The sequence below is a fragment of the Chrysoperla carnea genome, chromosome 5 (assembly GCF_905475395.1).
Source record: "Chrysoperla carnea chromosome 5, inChrCarn1.1, whole genome shotgun sequence".
Taxonomy (NCBI): Eukaryota; Metazoa; Arthropoda; class Insecta; order Neuroptera; family Chrysopidae; genus Chrysoperla; species Chrysoperla carnea.
The window spans coordinates 1562791-1582003 of NC_058341.1; the positions used below are offsets into that span (position 1 = coordinate 1562791).

At 29.9% G+C, this 19213-nt stretch overlaps 1 protein-coding gene across 1 annotated transcript in view; it reads left to right on the forward strand.

Annotated features, from left to right (window-relative positions):
• LOC123300715 (protein unc-13 homolog B) overlaps window positions 1-19213 on the forward strand; it is a 367411-nt gene that overhangs the window by 47664 nt on the left and 300534 nt on the right. The window contains exons 7-14 of the mRNA XM_044883344.1: window positions 2872-3056; window positions 10770-10802; window positions 10867-10997; window positions 12778-12898; window positions 13368-14026; window positions 14692-14987; window positions 15487-16006; window positions 17235-18514. Coding sequence (XP_044739279.1) covers window positions 2872-3056; window positions 10770-10802; window positions 10867-10997; window positions 12778-12898; window positions 13368-14026; window positions 14692-14987; window positions 15487-16006; window positions 17235-18514 — 3225 coding nt within the window. The remainder of the gene's footprint in view (window positions 1-2871; window positions 3057-10769; window positions 10803-10866; window positions 10998-12777; window positions 12899-13367; window positions 14027-14691; window positions 14988-15486; window positions 16007-17234; window positions 18515-19213) is intronic.

Here is a 19213-nt window from a genome sequence, read left to right on the forward strand (position 1 = left end):
GGAGTACTCCCATTTTTGTAAAAAAGCTATTTTAACGTAAAAATCCCCGCCCACAAGCATCTCACGCTTTTACACTAATTATTGTTACACATTAAATCAACAGTAACGTTTTTTCTAATTTTACCCGAGTCCGAAATTCAATTTCCACAAGTTTTATATTTCAAAAAAAAAATAAATAATAATTTCTTAGAATGTATACTTTTTATTTTTAATAAAAACATGTTTTTTCCATTTTCTTGATAAAATTTTCAATTTTTATTAAATTCTACAAAAAAAATGGCACAATAAAATATACATGATATATTTTCTATATCAGCAGGTTATTGTCCTGTTCGAATGTTAGAAAAATAAATAAAACCCAATTCGACCTCGACTACGTTTTCTGAGTTGTGTACCCATATAAGTAGGTATTATTTATTTAACAAAAAGAAATATAGAAAAAAGATGTCGGTCAAGCATGAGTCAAGTATACATAATTACGGATTCATAATAGAAATTTATAAAACTTGTTTCAATTTTCACTTTGTAAATTTGTTTGAACATTCGAAATGATCTAAATTTTCTTTGTATCCTTTCGAGTATTATTGGTCTCTTTAAATCGACCACAAAAATTTTAAAAATAGTTTCTTGAAGAATAAAAAATATTGGGTGAAAATAATAACAATTCGAGTGTGAGTGAAGTTTCTCAAACATTCTGGACAATTCTATTATATCTTTTCGGGGCTTCACACAAGATATCAATATTCTAGAATGAAATTTTTTTCACCACACAGCCAAGAATAACTTAAAGAACATAGGCTCTCACACCCACCAAACTTTCTTGCTATATACATAGAAAAGTTAGGACTATTTTCCAACAAAATCGTTAGCTTGTGTTTTTAAGATACTGATTCCTAAAGCTCATATATTTTTTATTAGTTATTACATAAAAAATTTAAAAGCTGTTATTTTCAAACGGATATTATTAAATATTTGATGAAGTATTTACAGCTAAAATTGAAAATCGAAGCTCGTAAATAACTGTTTATTTTGTATTTTATGTCAAATTATTTTACCGTATATTATTATTACTATATTCCTTGAGCCAGTCCTGCTAAATATTTCGAGTGTGCTGGGCAACGTTCATAGAAAAAGATATCAATTTACGTAGAAACTTAGAGAACGGATAAAGATACAGTGTCGAGACTTAGCTCAAAATACATATTTTTGAATTATCTTCAACTTTCCCATTTAATGTTATCAGCGAAAATCAATAGTTTTCCCAAAAAACCCGAAGAATCGTCTTTTTTTCTAAAGAGATCGTTCTTGGGCAAATTTTTGTCCCAATTGAGGATCTGAGCTATAAAAGTATAAAGGGATCAGTATTTAACAGAATTAATATAAAGATTTAATTTTGTTTACTATGCAACTTGTATATCATATCTGTAATGAAATTGCCTATACACAAAAACAAAGTAAATTGCTTACATATTATTTCTTTAGCCTGTTTTGAAACACGGGTACTGCACTGCGTAATTTGACACGGGTCGAGCTAGTATTTTAATAATAGATATTTATCAAAATTTTATGTGGTTTTTGTTGTAATGTTGACGGTCCGTTGTACACTGTCCGTCTGTGACCATCCATCCATCCATCCATCTGTATCGTCCATTGTATTAAATTTATAAGCTTATTAAAATAAATTAAATTTTCTAAAACTATATTATTATGGTTGGTTACTGGTTAGTTAAGTTCGTTATTTACGATAACGATATACGATTTAATTTTATTCGTTGAAGGATTTATATATCATTGTAAACATTTGCATTTTGAACTGATCCCGGCAAAAAAGGCATAACAAATGAGGAAATACTAGCTGGACCCGTACGGTAATCGTGTCTAAAAACCAGACTAGAGAAATAATATATAAATGATTAAAAATATTAATATAGGCAATTTTATTACAGATATGATATACAAATTATATACCGAATAACATTAAATCTTTATTTTTAGACCATGAATCTATTTTTCGTCAGTAGCCATCATGATAACCTTGAAAATGAGTGGTAAATCATGGAAATTGACACAGAAATGATAAAATGTAGACAAAGTAGAAGGGAGAAGGGAATCAACTCAATGAGATACTCTTTTATTTTGGATTCTAGGGTTGATAGAGCAGACCGTAGCCTGAAATTTATGACGAAATGGTTCTTGTCTGTTCTGTTAAAATAATAATCAAAAACAATTTTTATAAATATGCTGCTGTGTATATTTGGTATATGTATACATACAATGTATAAGTATTGTGTACAGTTACACGCCTGTTGATTAAAAATAGTGTATGTTTGTCTGATCATGTTTAGACGTAAAATTTTGAGTAATCCTTTCTTATCCTTCGCAATTGAAAAGTATTTTAATGTCTAAAACTTTGTCTAGAACAAATATTTTCTAACTCGAATTTAGTTCACAGACTGTTGAATTAACAGTGAAACTATTTATACAAAATCGTGACCTGCAGACATTCAGACACATAAAATTTTTATAGCTACATATTAAAAAATGATAAAGTAAGTTCAAAACTATCTACAGATTCATGGATACATGAATCATTCATATGATTCATTTTGAAAAACTCTGACAGTTCGTCCAGATTTACTACTCTTAAAGTGGTACGGCTGTCACATGATTAGCCAACTAGGCAATTGCCAATTTGTATGTCTGTGTTGCCAAAACTGTGTTTATTGTGATCAAGGGACTTTGAACTATCGTTTAACGCCAAAAAAATGAAAATTTACCGTACTTGCTCAAACAGCCGAACCACTTTAGGTTCGAAAGTTGTTTTCAAAATTTAATAAATTTGTGTTTTAATTTTAAATTAATTTTTTCCAGCAAAGATATTCACCGCATGATGATTTCGGATATGGTGGCTCAACAACAGTTGGCAGTAGTGGTATGATTGGTGATAATAAACGTTATATCGCTAATGCTGAATCAACAGAATCAGATCCATTATTTTATAATAGTAGACCACCAAATAGTAATAGTTATACGAAAGACTATTCAACGACAAGCAGGTATGTGGTCTTATCTTTATTTAATTATTATGTATTTTAATATCTTATGTCTCTTTTTATTACATTTAATATAATTTATATTTATTATAAAGTTACGTTCACACTTCAACTCAAAAAGTCGAAAAAAACGAAAAAAATTTTCGGTTTCAGAATTTAATGAAACTAAGTTTATAAGGCAATTTTGAACCAAAAAATTCAAAAATCCGGTTCATTTACTGATTGGACGTATGGTTTTTGAGATATAACAATATTTGGGCCGATTTTGCTCGATATCTCAAAAACTATTCACCCAATCGTCTAATAAACCCGATTTTTGCACTTTTTGGGTCGAAATTACCCTACGATAAGGTTTTTATCGAAATTGGAGTCGAAAAATTAATTTCGATTTTTTTGGAATTTTTTCAAGGGGTACCCCTTCAAAAAAAATCGAAAAAAACGAAAAAAATTTTCGGTTTAAGAATTTAATGAAACTTAGTTTATAAGGTAATCTTGACCCAAAAAATTCAAAAATCCGGTTCATTTGCTGATTGGAGGTGTAGTTTTGGAGATATGACAATATCTGGATCGATTTTGCTCGATATATCAAAAACTATTCACCCATTCGTCTAATAAACCCGATTTTTGTACTTTTTGGGTCGAAATTACCCTAAAAGAAGATTTCTATCGAAATTGGAGTCGAAAAATTAATTTCGATTTTTTGGAATTTTTTCAAGGGGTACCCCTTCAATAAAAATCGAAAAAAACGAAAAAAAATTTCGGTTTCAGAATTTAATGAAACTTAGTTTATAAAGTAATCTTGACCCAAAAAATTCAAAAACAATGTTTATTTAACGATTGGTTAATTTTTTTTCTCTGTTATCGCCCAAAATTCTATATAAGACTCTAATACTTTGAACGAATTTCCAGTCAATCATATGACCTCATAATTCATGGTTTTTCCAACTCATGACCTTAAAATTATATAAAACAGTGTAAACGTAGCTTTTTATTATGACGCACCCTTCATATTGTTGAATAAAAATCACAAAAATAGAAATTTAAAACACAGTTTTTTTCGTGTTTCGTACCATAAAAATATGCGAATAATATAAATCATTTAAATCTGTGTCAAACAATCCCTTTCTTAGGATTCCGTATACATAAAATAAATCCGTCATACATTCATTGAGAAATTTTCTTATAATACTACCTAATGAAGTACTACTTAATGTACCTAAACCCATTTTCAATTGAAATTCGAAAATTCGAAAGCTTTAGTATTCCATAAAATTATAATTTCTCGAATATCAGGCTATTTATAATATTTTGGTGTTTTAAACACATAAAAAGTTCTCAAATTAATCGGACTTCTCTAAAAAAGAAGAAAAAGCCCCAATCCCATTATCAAAATTTTGCTAATTTTGATCTATCTATATTAACGTAAAGCTCCAATTTAAAGTTTGCTAGTTTGAAAACTTTTATAAAACACATCGACCATGAATATAAAAAACGACCTGTATATTGCGTACAGGTTGTATTTTCTAGAACTGTATATAGAAATTTAACACAAAAATACAAAACTATAGAGAATATTAAAAACATATTTGAAACCAATCAACACAGTGTCAGGAAATGACAGCATATGAAACATTAAACATAAATAAAACATCATTTTCAACATAAAGCAGCATAAAAGCCAACATAAATATGATTATATAAATGTTTGGTGATGCGTATCAAATTTTCGATATCAATTTTCGTGTGAATTTTTGTTGCTTTCGGCAGTAAATGAAAATATCTCATTTACAATAAAACAAATATCGTAATATTTTACTGATATTCTTTTTAGATATATTAGTGTTGGATTGAAATCGATTAATTCTAATTTGGGAATTAGTTCAGCTCACATTTTTGCCATTTTACAATTTGGGAAGTTTTTTTAGTTTAACCCATTATAAAAATTTACTGGATTTTGATAATCAATCCGGAAAATGTTCGGTAAATGTTAATTTTTTTTTAAATAGGTTTTTTTCGTTGTAAAAAAACAGCGAAAAATAGTTTTCCGATTTCGAAAAGTCCACACGACTTTCTGAACTTGATTTTGGGACAATGTATATGTACATTGTTTTCTTTGGTGACCTTTTCTTGAATATCTCTGTTTCTATTGATCGGACTGAAGCGAATAAAAAAAAAAAGAATTCAGACTTCAGAATCTCAAGAAAATCACAGTAATCTCACATTTTCAACTTTCTCCAAATCCACTAAAGAGAAAAGATACCAACCTCCGCTCTCCGATTATAAGAAATTTCGTAGAGGAAAAGAAATTTAAGGATGTATGAGCATGGTAGTGGGGGCACAAATTTAAAAATAGATATTTTCAATTTTGATGATAAATTTATATTATTACTTGACGATATAAGACGAAAAGTAAGATTAAAATTTTTCGATATCTGACTTAATTTTCAAAATATCAAAAATTGAAAATTTTGTTTAATTATTTAGCTTTCGATATTTCGAAAACCAAGACACATATCGAAATATTTTATTCTTATTTTTCGTCTACATTCATGAAGTTATAACAAAATTCATCATCAAAGTTGAAAATAAGATAAAAATAATTTCAACCCTTAATCTACCCTGCTCTTACATCCCTTATATGGACGGTGACACTTAGTTTTTTTCTTTTCTAATTCATTGCTAATATGTTTACTTTCTATTAAAAAGTTTTTTTTTAAATTTGTTTTCATTCATTCCAAATGAAAATTATCAAAAACTTCCAAAATATGTCGTTTTTTGAGATTCCTCCATAAGAGCCAATGTATTTTATATCGATTTTTAATGACTTTTTTCTTAAAAATTTGCACGGTTACCTAAGCTGAAATTTTAACCACATATTCTTTGAGTAAAAGACTACCTACAAACAAATTTTGAGCCTTTAAATCAAACATTGTTGTCATGCTCATACATCCTTAAGGCGACTTTGACAATATTTTCCCCAATTTCTCTTTCAATTATTATATTCGAAGCTATAAGTTTCGAGTCTTTCTCTTTTGTCTGATATGAAATGGAATCAAATTATTTATTTCCTGAATTATTTCGCCATATTTTGTCCATCATCACTACATTATAATATCTAAATATTTCCTGAATTGGTCAGATATGAAATTGAATCAAATGAATGAATTCCTGAATTAAATCGCCATGTTTAGTCCATCACTGCCATCATATTTAATACATTTTAATAATCTAAATATTTTTCGCTATATGTTCTTGTTTTTAACATTCGTACACATTAAAAACAAAAACAGATACACACGCAATAAATAAATCAAAATGATTGATATCAAACATGAAAATGCGGTACTAGAAAAAAAAATACATGAAAATAATATTCTGAAAATTAAAATAAATATTATTTTTACCACATTTTTTTTTTTATTAATTTTAACTTGTTGTTGTCTGACATTTTGCATGTTTCAAAACACATGAGTCAAAAACAAAAAATCATGTATCAAAATTGTTTTGCACAAAAGAAAAACAAATCACATGAATATGAATCTTTCTTACACTCCCCCACCCCCCACTCTGAAATAAATCTGTGACAAAAGTAAATTTTTAGTAAAGGAGTTGTAGAATCATTTATGATGGGAAATTTTCCGTAACCGATGAATATACAAATCAAAAGAAGACTCTACTCGCAAAAATTGTTACAATTCCTCTAAAAAACTCGCGTAAAATGTTACAATTCCTCTATAAAAAAAGCCAAGTCCAGCCGAATCCGATAATTCTCACTTTTACTACGAAAAATAACAATTTAACGATATATTAACTTCTTGACGCTATTTCGAATCGGTGTTAAATGTTGGTTAAGGATGTAGGAGCGTGGCCTCAGACTAAAAAATATATAATTTTTCAATTTTGTTGGTGAATTATGTTATAGCTTGACGATGTAAGACGAAAAGTAAAAATAAAATTTTTCGATATCTGACGTATATTTCAAAATATGGAAAATTAAAAATTTTGTTCAAATATTCAGCTTTCGATATTTTGAAAACCAAGGCATATATCGGAAAATTTTACTCTTATTTTTTTATCTAAATTCTTGAAGTTATAACAAAATTCATTATGAAAGTTAAAAATAAGATAAAAATAATTTGAACCCTAAATCTAACCAGCTCGTACATCCCTTATATGGACGGAGACACTTGGGTTTTCTTCTTTTCTATGTCATTGCTAATATGTGAAAATTATTAAAAACTTGGAAAATATGTCGTTTTTAAGATTTCTGTATAAGAGCAATGCACTTAAATTCGAGTTTTAACTTTCTACAATTGATTAAAGGCTTCCATGACCTTCCCCCTTAAAATTTGATAATTGATTTCAATCATGCCTTAATACCTTAATCTTTAAGTTGCTACCCGCGGCTCCTACATCCGTAAAATATTTTGTATTGACACAAAGACTTCCATTTCTAAATCCTGTACTCAAGATTTTAGTATGTGTATGGAAGTTTCGTGAGACGTTCAAACAAAATGTTTTTTTTTTAACTTTTGTGTATTTTGTTACAAACAAACTTCTTCAAAAGTTATTCTACAACATAGGTAACTTTATTTTTGTTGATAGAATAACTTTTTAATTAGACAGTTTAAATTGTTAAGGAATTCGATGTTGTCTACCAAATACGAGTAATACCAAATGAATAAAATCACTTTAATAATCTTTCATGTAGAAATTTTTAATAAAAGAGAAGAAAAAAAAAACAGAAATCCGAATTTAAATACAAAAACTCTGTTTTAAATTAGCATTTACTTTTCTAAATTAATACATATTCATAATAGACCAGAAGCTAGACCGAAAAATGGCTCGGGATTCCGACAAACAAAATTTCTAGTTTGTTTCAATAATTTTCTTTCACATTTATGTTATTACAAAACTTGAAAAATCTTGATAAGGGCGAAGTATTAGTTTAAAAAAGACATATTTCTGATTTAGTGGTCAACTCAATATGTACGTATATTACCTACATTTAGTTTGATCAGGATATTTATTATAACATAACATAAAATTTCCTTGTTACTTACTTTAAATTATCTCTATTATCTTTAACTTCTGATATCTTACTTTCAATTATTCTCAAAATTCATAGCCAGCTGAAATGAGTTAAAAAGTTTTAGTTTCCTGGGTGACCTAGGTAAAAATGATCGTTTTACTTCCCAACCGACAAACAAATCAGAACGATAACATGCGATAAGGAACACAGTTCCAAAAATCAACGAAAATGAATTGTCGGTACATTTTTCGTTAAGCTTTCAATCCTCCAGAGAAGACGTTGATCATACTCGAATAAATTTTAATTATGATCATTTTTATTACACAATGAATTAAAATTTATCAAAATAGAAAAACTTTTGTTTGAGTACCATAAAAAAAAAATCTCTATAGATTTGCGACAAAAACAAATTATCTCATTATATCCTTTTCCCATTTTCGTCCACTCTTAATTATTTCATACGTGTGGAATAGAATTAAAAAATAAAATAAAGAGAAGTATTTTTTATTTTATTTTTATTATCCTTAATTTCTTTTGATTAGTCACATGTAATTAAGGTTAAGGGCACACTCGTATAGGCAGCCAAACAAGGACTTTATTGAATAGATTACAAAAAAACAATATTTATATGAATTTAGGTATGTTTTAATAATGAAAAGAAATTCCCAGAAAAAATATGTGACACAAAATATGTAGTAAAGATAAGCAGAAATGTAACAACTGGAAAAAAATAATAATTTACATTTTTCACCTTTTAAGTTAATTACCTTATGGATGAAAATTTATTCATACAGAAAGTCTCAGTAAATATTTACTGTTTTTTTGTAATACAAAATCAAAAATATAAAACACTCGAACATTTTTTCCAAAAAATATCATAGGGACTGTCGACGGAAATGAAAATTTAAAACTTTGAAATAACTGTATAATTTTCTGGACAAATTTTTCGGATACGGAACCCTAAACTCGCATTTGAAACATATTTAAGAACACTCTCCATTAAATTACCTTTCAAAAAAACCAAAAAAAACAAAATTGGTTCATCTATTTAGGCGCTACGATGCCACGGACAGACAGGCACACATACATAGTGTTCAAACTTATAACACCTATTTTTTTTTGTTCGGAGGTTAAAAGCTTCGTATTTTTTTCCTGATTTTAATTTTTTTTCACTTTCTGTCATTTCTTTTACGATTGGTTAGGTAGGTTAGGTCAAATATTGGCTATCCACGAAGGACACACTTAGGGTATAGGGGCCATTGTGATACCATATATGTGTTTAACCACCTTTCCGCTGATAATTTCATTTAACAGCTCCTCAATTTCAGAGGCTGAGTGCACCTCCTTCATGCATATATCATGCACTACACTAGCCCATCACAACTATTAATTAAATTAATTTAACGAACCCGCTACCCGAAGCATACCGCGAACGGAATTGGTTACACCTTAACCAACTGAGCTAATAAGGCGACTTCTTTTACGATATTTTCATACATTTTGTTAGGCTATGCGAAAAAAAAAATTCATGAATATTCCCTATTAAAAAAAAAAACACATCTCGTTATCTTCAGCAGTTCCTAACACATTCTGTATACACAACATATCCATATCTCCTGAATAAAATTATATTATGACAATTATGAGAAGACAAAGAAAATTAAAAAATAATTACTTTTGTAATGTATTTTATTTTATAATCATAAAAGCATTGAATTAATTAAATTTTTACTTTCATCTTTCATTTTGTAACACAAAAAAATAAAAGGTATTTCTTTTATTTGATATCATTTAAGTTGTAGAAAGATGGGATAAAAAGATTGTGAGATTGTGTTTTGTGTGGAAAATGAAGTTTAAATCAATTAGAAATAATAATATTATTATTATTATTTATTGTAAAAGAGAGACCAACTTTATTTTTCTAATCAAAAACAGATTATATTTATTGAGAAAGCAATTAAATGTAATTATGAAAATAATTATATGGTTGTTCGATAATTTCAAAGGCGGATGTTACAATGTTTATTGAAAAATAAAACACGATTGATTATCAAAAAGATAGAAGTTTCAAACAATATAGAAAGTAAATCAATTTCACAAAAATTGTCATTTGAGTCGAGTGAATATTATACCTCCTCTGACTAAGGACTTAGAGATATTTGTTATTCAGAGCTTTTAAATCCTCGTTTCTCGCTTAATGGGAAAATATGGATGTTATCCATCCCCTGTTATCCGATGCAAATCTGCACCGGCAATATATTACCAAACTTTTCTCTTAGCTGAATCAACAAGTGCGACAAATTATCTGGTACTGAACCCTAAACTAGAACTTGAATCATATCTAAAAACACTCTCCATTTAATTACCTCTTTCTTTAGAGCCTTCTCCAAACGGAACTGATTTTGAGGATCATCACCTCTTTTCTAGTTGTTACTGAGTACGGAATCCTTAACTCTCACTTGAAAAATAGCTAAGATCATTCTCCATTAAATTACCTACAAACGAAACAAAAAAAATTTAAATTGATTCATTCGTTCAAGCACTACGATGTCACAGACAGACACACAGACACTTTTTTGGTGCGGGAGTTACAAATGAATTCTCCTTAGAATAAATTCTTGACACATCAAAAAATTAATCAAATTATTAATTAAATTTTTTTTTTTTTCCATAAAAATCCAAAGGCGTACGAAACATGCATGGGAAACGGAAGAAAGGTAACAGAATTAAATTTTATCCATTATGATATTTATTATTAATATTTTTATGGTGATTTTTTAGCCAAGATGGTTCCTGGTATGGTAGTACATATGGTAGTGTTTATCCACAACAATCAATGGAGAGTTCATATTCAGCAGATACAGAATATTATCCAGCTAGTAATCAAACACCGTCTAGTAGACGAGCACGAGGTATGAACGAATGAACGGAACGTAGGAACGACTTACTTACTTACTTATACTTACTTAGAGTACTTATGATGAATTATTTATGAAGAAAAGTTTATCAAGAAATTATACATGAAAAACATTGTACATTATAAAAAATACTGAGTGTAATTTATATGAAAACTATTACGTAACAACCACCAGAGAATCAGACCAATAAATATTCAAACATAAGAACTCAATGTATATTGAAGGTGGAATGGCATCGTGCTATTTTCGCAAAATTATTTCTAGCACTTAATTAATTTTATAAAAGTAGTATAAACTTTGCAAGTAGTATAAACTTCTGAACATCTTTAAAAGGTTTTTAGTTAATATCAAATAATCCAGTTTTTGATATTTTAATCATTTTATTTTTTGGCATCGGTGCCTGAAATTGATCCGAGAAATCGAACATTGAATTAAATTTTTGAAAATATCTAGGAAGTTATGTATCCAAGCATTAAATAAACCCGATTTTTGAATTTTTTGGATCAAAATTAACTTATAAACTGAGTTTTATCGAAATTGGAGACAACAAAAATTTTTCGATTTTTTGCAATTTTTTTAAGGGGTACCCCTTCAAAAAAATCGAAAAAATCGAGAAAAAGTTTTTGAGTCCAATTTTGATTAAACTTAGTTTATAAGGTAATTTTGACCCAAAAAACACAAAAATCGTATTAATTTTATGATTGGATGCGTAATTTCGGAGAAAATCGCTTTTCGTATGCGTAAGTTCCTTTTTTTCGGAGAAATTTAATAAAAGTCGTTAATTTTAGCCAGTTAGTTTTGGCATTCTATTGGCTAACATATAGTTAAGATGTTTTTTAGTTTCTTGAAATTCCAACAAATGTATATTTACTACATAAATATTACATAACAACTTTTCATTTTCTACGCTTTGTACATTTTCGATATTCTATGTGCTATTTGCAAGGTAATGGGAAAAACAATAACTACGTTTACGGTATATGGCAAGAAGAATGATTCGGTAGTTTATCTATGTCTAATGGGAGTAAATTTAATGTTAAAAGTACGCCATGTCTATGTTTTTTTTTATACAATGAGCAAGACTATTGCTGCTGCTATAACGTAATTAAAATTTGAAGTTGTCACGATGGTATATGGGTAGAATGGTTTTTCTTTTTTGTAATACGTTTGACGTTTAAAATTTATATTATTATTTTACTGAACGGAAAAGTTTTAAATGAAAAACATTTCCAACTGTACAATATTTTTAATGTACCTGCTTTTTTAATCGACGAATCCGTAAATTGAAGAAAGTATAAGGGCGTTACCTTCAACACGTTTATGATCCGAAAACGTAAAGCATAGGACGTATAAATTTAATCGATATCAAAAATATGAAAACCTAAAACGTTTTATTTTGCTTTTTTCCAAATCTTGGTAGAAATCTAATTTAATTGATGCTTGAACTCTTTAAAATTACATCGTCCCAAAAAAACCATCTAAAAAGTTCTGAGATTCACACAAAATTGTCGAACCTAGTAATAAATCCACACAATTTTTAGATTTCTACCAATTTTCCAAGTGCAAGTCGACAAAACGATGATAAAACTTCACTTCTGTATTTACCGTATTCATCGAATTTTCGAGTCGATATTAGAAGCTCCTCCACACTTTCGCGAAGTAGCACGAAGTCTTTCCTCGGGGCAATAGTTCTATATGTTCCGAATTGTTACCCAAGATATTTCACAACAAAACTTAGGATAATAAAATTAATATTGTGATTAATTAATTTTAGGTATGTCCTCACGACGGCCTAGTTTAGAACGACAAACAACCTTATACGATGATCAGTATTATGCAGAAAGTACATATTACTCCACAGCCGAAAGCAATACACAACCACAAGTAGTTCCAAGGTATGTACCAAGAAAATTATACCATTATTATTTATATCAAACTATCAAATTTCTATCTCTTTCTATGTTTAATATTGTATTACTTTTAGAAAGTATACTCATAAAGTTTTAAGAAAATTTCACTATAGTTTAAAAAAAGAAATAAAACATTTTACGAAATACTTAATCTATTAGAAGCGAAATTTGTTAGAAAAGTAATTTATTTAGCCAGGGGATAAATCTTTTTAACTGAAAATAAGAAGAGCTCTAAGTTGATTAAATAAGGCTTCAAAAAAAGGGAGGAAAGACCAATATTATTGAGAGAAGGGCCCCACACAAGGGAATGATATCCAAGTTGATTTATGAAGACTTAAAAGAAACGGCATCGTCTGATTTTAACATTGCCTTGGTGCTCCGGAGAATTGTGGCCCCTCACATAAAAAACCAATTGAAATTTCTATTGATTAATCAAAAATTTCCGTATTTTCAGTATGCAAAGTTACAATCAAAGTTACGAAGAATATTTCGATACATCTTCGTATCCATATCAAGACGATAGATATGGTCAAGATGAAGAAGACCGTCAATGGGATTCCGGAGGATATTCAACATCCAGCACATATTATCAACAACAGACTGATGGACTTATACCAAATAAAAAGAAAGGCTCCAAACATTTACCTACTGTGCCTAATATAACTGGGGTACAACATGAAAATCGTATAAATACGCACAGATCCTCAATAGCGGCTGCCGGTGTTGGAAATGTTACTGCAGCAGTAATGTTACCCCAAATACCAACGGTTAAAATCGGTGATAAGAATAATTATCAACAGAAGAATAATTATCCATATACAAGTCGAAGTTTCGAGGATGAAACATACCCTTCCAGTGAGTACACACCATATCCACAACATATTTCCGCTGCCGCCGCACGTCGCCGTAAAATGTTAGCATATAAACGTTCTAGTAGTAGACAAAGTTCCGCCGATAATGTAGATTATGCCGTCGAGAATGGTAGTAGTAATAATTATAATTATGATGGTTATCGTACACCAGAATCCGTTACGCATCGTGGTGCCAGTTTACCAGCTACACCATCAACAACGCCAAAATTTTTACCACGTATTCCACAACAGAATCAAATAGGTGAGTAGCTCAGCCAACTAATTGCTAGTTAATAACGTAAAATTAAGCTAAAGTTTGAATGCTAAAATTTATATGCAAGCCTTTATAGCCTAAGATTATTGGGCTTTTTGGTATATATTAAATAAGATGGTAAATATAGAGAATTACATTAGGCTAAATAACCATATTTCGACTGCAACGCAACCATCATCAGTAGCTTAATTTATTCATATAACACATTACAAACATTTTTTGATACATTCCAGATTTCGTACTGAATTTTGGTCGAAATTTCTAAAACTGGTAGCCCAATCGTTAAATAGACTCGATTTTTTTACTTTTTGGGTCAAAATAATCATATTTACTAAGTTTCATTCAATTCCAGAACAAAATAATTTTTCTGATTTGCTCGATTTTTTTCAAAGGGTTACCCCTTAAGAAAATTACAAAAAAAATCGAGCAAACTTTTGGCCTCCAATTTGGACAAAAATCCTATTCTAAAATAATTTTGACCCAAAAGATACAAATATCAGGTATTTTTTTCAATTGAGCCAGTAGTTTTTGAAATATCGACTAAAATCGTGTTCCAGGGATGTATCCCGGTGCAATTTCTTCACCTAATTAACAATTTGACCATTTAACGAACATTTTCAAAATGTTTCTCATGATAAAAATAAATGTTGCAGGCAATAATAAAGTAACAGCATCGTTACCACCAACGCCAGGACGACAACTCCCACAACCAAATCACCGCAGTGCCAATAATCGACGACGTAACAATTTTATGAAGCGTACCGCGTCCGCTGAATGCGCCGAAAATGATTTTGAAAATGAATCATATAATAATTTTTATATACGACCGGGTGCAGTTAGTGCGAGAGAGACATACAATGAAGACTATAATTACGCATATCAATCGATTGATAATTTACCAGGACAACCAGGACAAATACAAATCAACCAATCAATGGCTACCACGGAGGTATGTATTATAAAAAACTTTGTTTTTGGATTATCCAAAAATTTTATAGTAGAGGGAGAAAAATTCTAGGAAAGAAAATTTTTTAATTAGAACTAGTTCTAGTTACTATGGCAACGACAGTATACTTGAATTAACTTTAATTAATTGTATCATCAAATTGAATAATCAAAATTTGGAAATTCTTGGTTTATTTTCGAATTTAAAGCACTATTTCTATCGAGATCAGTCTTGTACTTATTAATTCTTTAGACTACCCGCTTTCTGCTACCTATTTTTTAATTATCAAAGGACCTTACATAATGTTAATGGAAAATCTATTCCTTTAAATTTAGTTAAAAATTGAGTTTGAAAAAGAAAATTGTTGATGATACTTCATCAGGGGTGTCTTCAAGAGTATTGTACTCCATTTTTAAAAATTTATCCGGCTCAGATTATGAAAGTGAAAGGCTGTAATGCTATGAAAGTTAATATCAATTTATTGTAAAATTAATTTTTTTAGGTTGATTGGAAAACAAATGAACAACAATTAGCAACGGAACAAGCAACAACAAACAATTATAATACAACAATTAGTGGCCAACAAAAAGTGATTAGTGATCGATGGACTAGTAATACGGGTAGTACAAACACTACCACGACCACACGAACCTTACCACAAATTACCACCACAGCTAAGAAGCAACAACCACAATTACCACAATATACACCAACAACAATGAACACCTCACAACAACTACAAGACCAAGAAAATGTTACAAATATAACAAACGTATTAAATATGCAACAACAAAACGCTAATATTCAACAACAATCGTTACAAGATGAATATTATTACAATGCCCAAGATACAATGATCACTGATTATAATAACACACAACAACAGACATTAGGTCTAGGTCTAAGTGCTGCTGAAGATGATTATACGAACTATCAAGATGTAAAACGTCAGAACCTAGGTGTTGTTGAAGATGATTATACGATGTATCAAGATACACAACAGCAAAAACGACAAAATTTAGGTATAATTTAGTTTATAGTTATATGAAATATACAGCTAAGGTATACTAAGTTTAGTCCCAAGTTTGTAACGCTTCAAAATATTGATACTATGAACAAAATTTTGGTATAGGTGTTCATAAAATCACTTTAATAGTCCAATTCCGGTTGTATGTCTGTCTGTCTGTCTGTCTGTCTGTCGTCTGTATGTCGTCTGTCTGTCCGTCTGTCAATAAGATTAAGTACTCAAAAACGAAAATAGGTATCAAGTTGAAATTTTTACAATGTGCTTAGGACGTTAAAACGTTAAAATTCTAATTTTTATTAGTCTGCACCAATGAAAACAATGTAGAAATAAATTGTCCCAAAACCAATTGCAGAAAGTCGTGCGAATTGTTTCGGAACCGAAAAACTCCTTTTTTTGTATTTTTTACAACGAAAAAAACCTTTTAAATAACATTAGCTTTCTGCCAATTGGGTGGACAAGATATGCAAGCGGGGATTGATTTAACTATGATGAAAATCTCGATAGAATTATTGTTGTTAGTTCTTAAAGTTTGGTAATTTCTCAATTATTTTATAAATAGTTTAGTCAAAGATGTAAAAGATTAAGAAAAATGAAATAAACCGCTCAATTTTTGCTAAACACTGAAAAGAAATGTGTTTATTTGACATCTGAGTTAGTTGCGTATGAAAACAATTAATAAATAGGCAATTTGTATTACGTCTATGTGAGTGTTTGTCAAGTAATTGCATAACTATGGTATACATATATAAATTATATGACATACAAGTTGCCTATTTATTTACTGTTTAAACCAACTTTAACATGAACCGTTTAAATAAAAATTAGCTTTCTGCCAAAACTCATAGCATTGATTATCAAAATCGGGTAGATTTACCCAATTAGTTTAATAACTACAATGACAGGCATACAGATTATAAAGGACCTCTTTATAAATCGGGACTTAAAAAACGATAGATCCACATTTTAAACGACAGGTCTTTAGGAACAATTAACTTTCCCTGATGACATGCATAAGAAAAAATTTAGATAAAGAAAAAATCACGTCGAATGATAATCGAATTCAAAATCATTTTTGAATGAAAATCGAGAAATTGATAATTCAAAAGTTTTTAATTCTTGTCTAAAATTAATCTTTCATCGCGAAAAACTGAAATACTCTGTGTTTAGGATAAGTTTTTATGTGCCCAAGAATGATTTTTGATAAAATAAAAAATTTTTTCTAGGTACGACTGAAGATGATTACACGATGTATCAAGATCCTCAACAAAAACGAAAGAAAAACTTCCTAACAACACGAAATAAAAGTCCGTTGTTCCAACAACAAAACACGGATAGTTTAGAATCACACGATGATGAGTTAAAAGATTCCTTTGAAACCGCTATGTCCTCGATATCTTCCCTAATACATCGTAAACAAACGGATTATATCGATGAGAACACGTATTCCCCACAAACAGATATTCAACCTCAATTACCCCCAGCGTCGTCAATAAGTATCGTATCAACGGCATCGATACCACCTTACACGTCAACGACTACAATTGCCCCAACACAAAATTTACGGGACCAAATTGATTCAAACCAAAAAATACATACCGGATTTCAAGCGGCGAATTATTTACCCAAACAAGAATCCATTGACCAACATTATCAGAATAATATCGAAAAACAGGCGTCAATCGATCAAGATGAGGATTATTTGATGCAAAACGATATGACTTCCATGTATAATCCCGAACAAAGTGAGTTGGATTATTTAGCGGAGAAACAATCGATCGAACAATATGCAAAACAAATGAATGGGGGAGATAATCGATATTTACCCCAACAAGAATCGATGGATAGTTATACTGATGATATTTTACCAGTGACGAATGGTATCGATGAATATGGAAGTAAAACATTGAGTCACGATTCACCAGCATCCGTGATTCATGTCGATAAATACGAACCATCCGCTGTCGATGAGCACACCGAGAATGGTTACACGGATTCGTATTATAATAAGCCTGCATCGAGGAAAGATAGTAATCAATCAGTGATTTCACCACCAAGACGATCATCAGTGATTGTGGATCCGTATAATCGTAGTTCGTCGCCAACACGACGTGCTTCGAACGATCTATATGTGCCCGGGTCACGTAAACCCAGTGTGGAAGCAACAAACGGCGGATATGTTGCAACACCGCCGCGTAAACCATCAATTGACCCGTCGATAATGTATCAACCGTTACCACCAACAGTGCCTGTTGGTGCCGTTTCTGCCCTCATGCAAAAACAGCAACAACAATTATTAGAACAAATGAGTGATGGTGATTTATTACGTGAATTAAATGGTGAACAATTAGTGAGTCCAACTGGTAGTGTTGAACGTACTGAATCCGATAAAGCGAAAAGTGTCTCGTTCGAAGAGGACGAGGAACAAAAAGGTGCTGACAGACGTGAAGTGACCGCAAAACAACGGTGGTTATGGGCGTACAATAAAATTATTATGCAGATGAATGTGAGTACAATTTTCATTTTTTTTTTTACTTTATTCGATTATTTTTATTCGTTAGGCAATTTGTATTACGTCTATGTAAGTGTTTGTCAAGTAATTGCATAACTATGGTACCATATATAAAATATATGACATACAAGTTGCCTATTTATTAATTTTTTAAACCAACTTTAACATGGACCGTTTCATTTATTGTTTATTAACAAATAGAAACATTTGTGCAATTAACTTATAAAGAAACTTAACTTAAGAAACACATTTTTCTGTTTTTGAAGTTGTGAGCAATACCGAAACAAAAATATCTGATAGTTTTACTTTTATGATAAAAAAATTGGGTGGACAAGATATGCAAGCGCGGGGATTGATTTAACTAAAATGAAAATCTCGATAGAATTATTGTTTTTAGTTCTTAAAGTTTGGTAATTTCTCAATTATTTTATAAATAGTTTAGTCAAAGATGTAAAAGATTAAGAAATAAACCGCTCAATTTTTTCTATAAACTGAAGAAATGTGTTTATTTGACATCTGAGCTAGTTGCGTATGAAAACAATTAATAAATAGGCAATTTGTATTACGTCGATGTGAGTGTTTGTCAAGTAATTGCATAAACTATGGTATACATATATAAAATATATGACATACAAGTTGCCTATTTATTAACTTTTTGAACCAACTTTAACCTGGATCGTTTCATTTAATGTT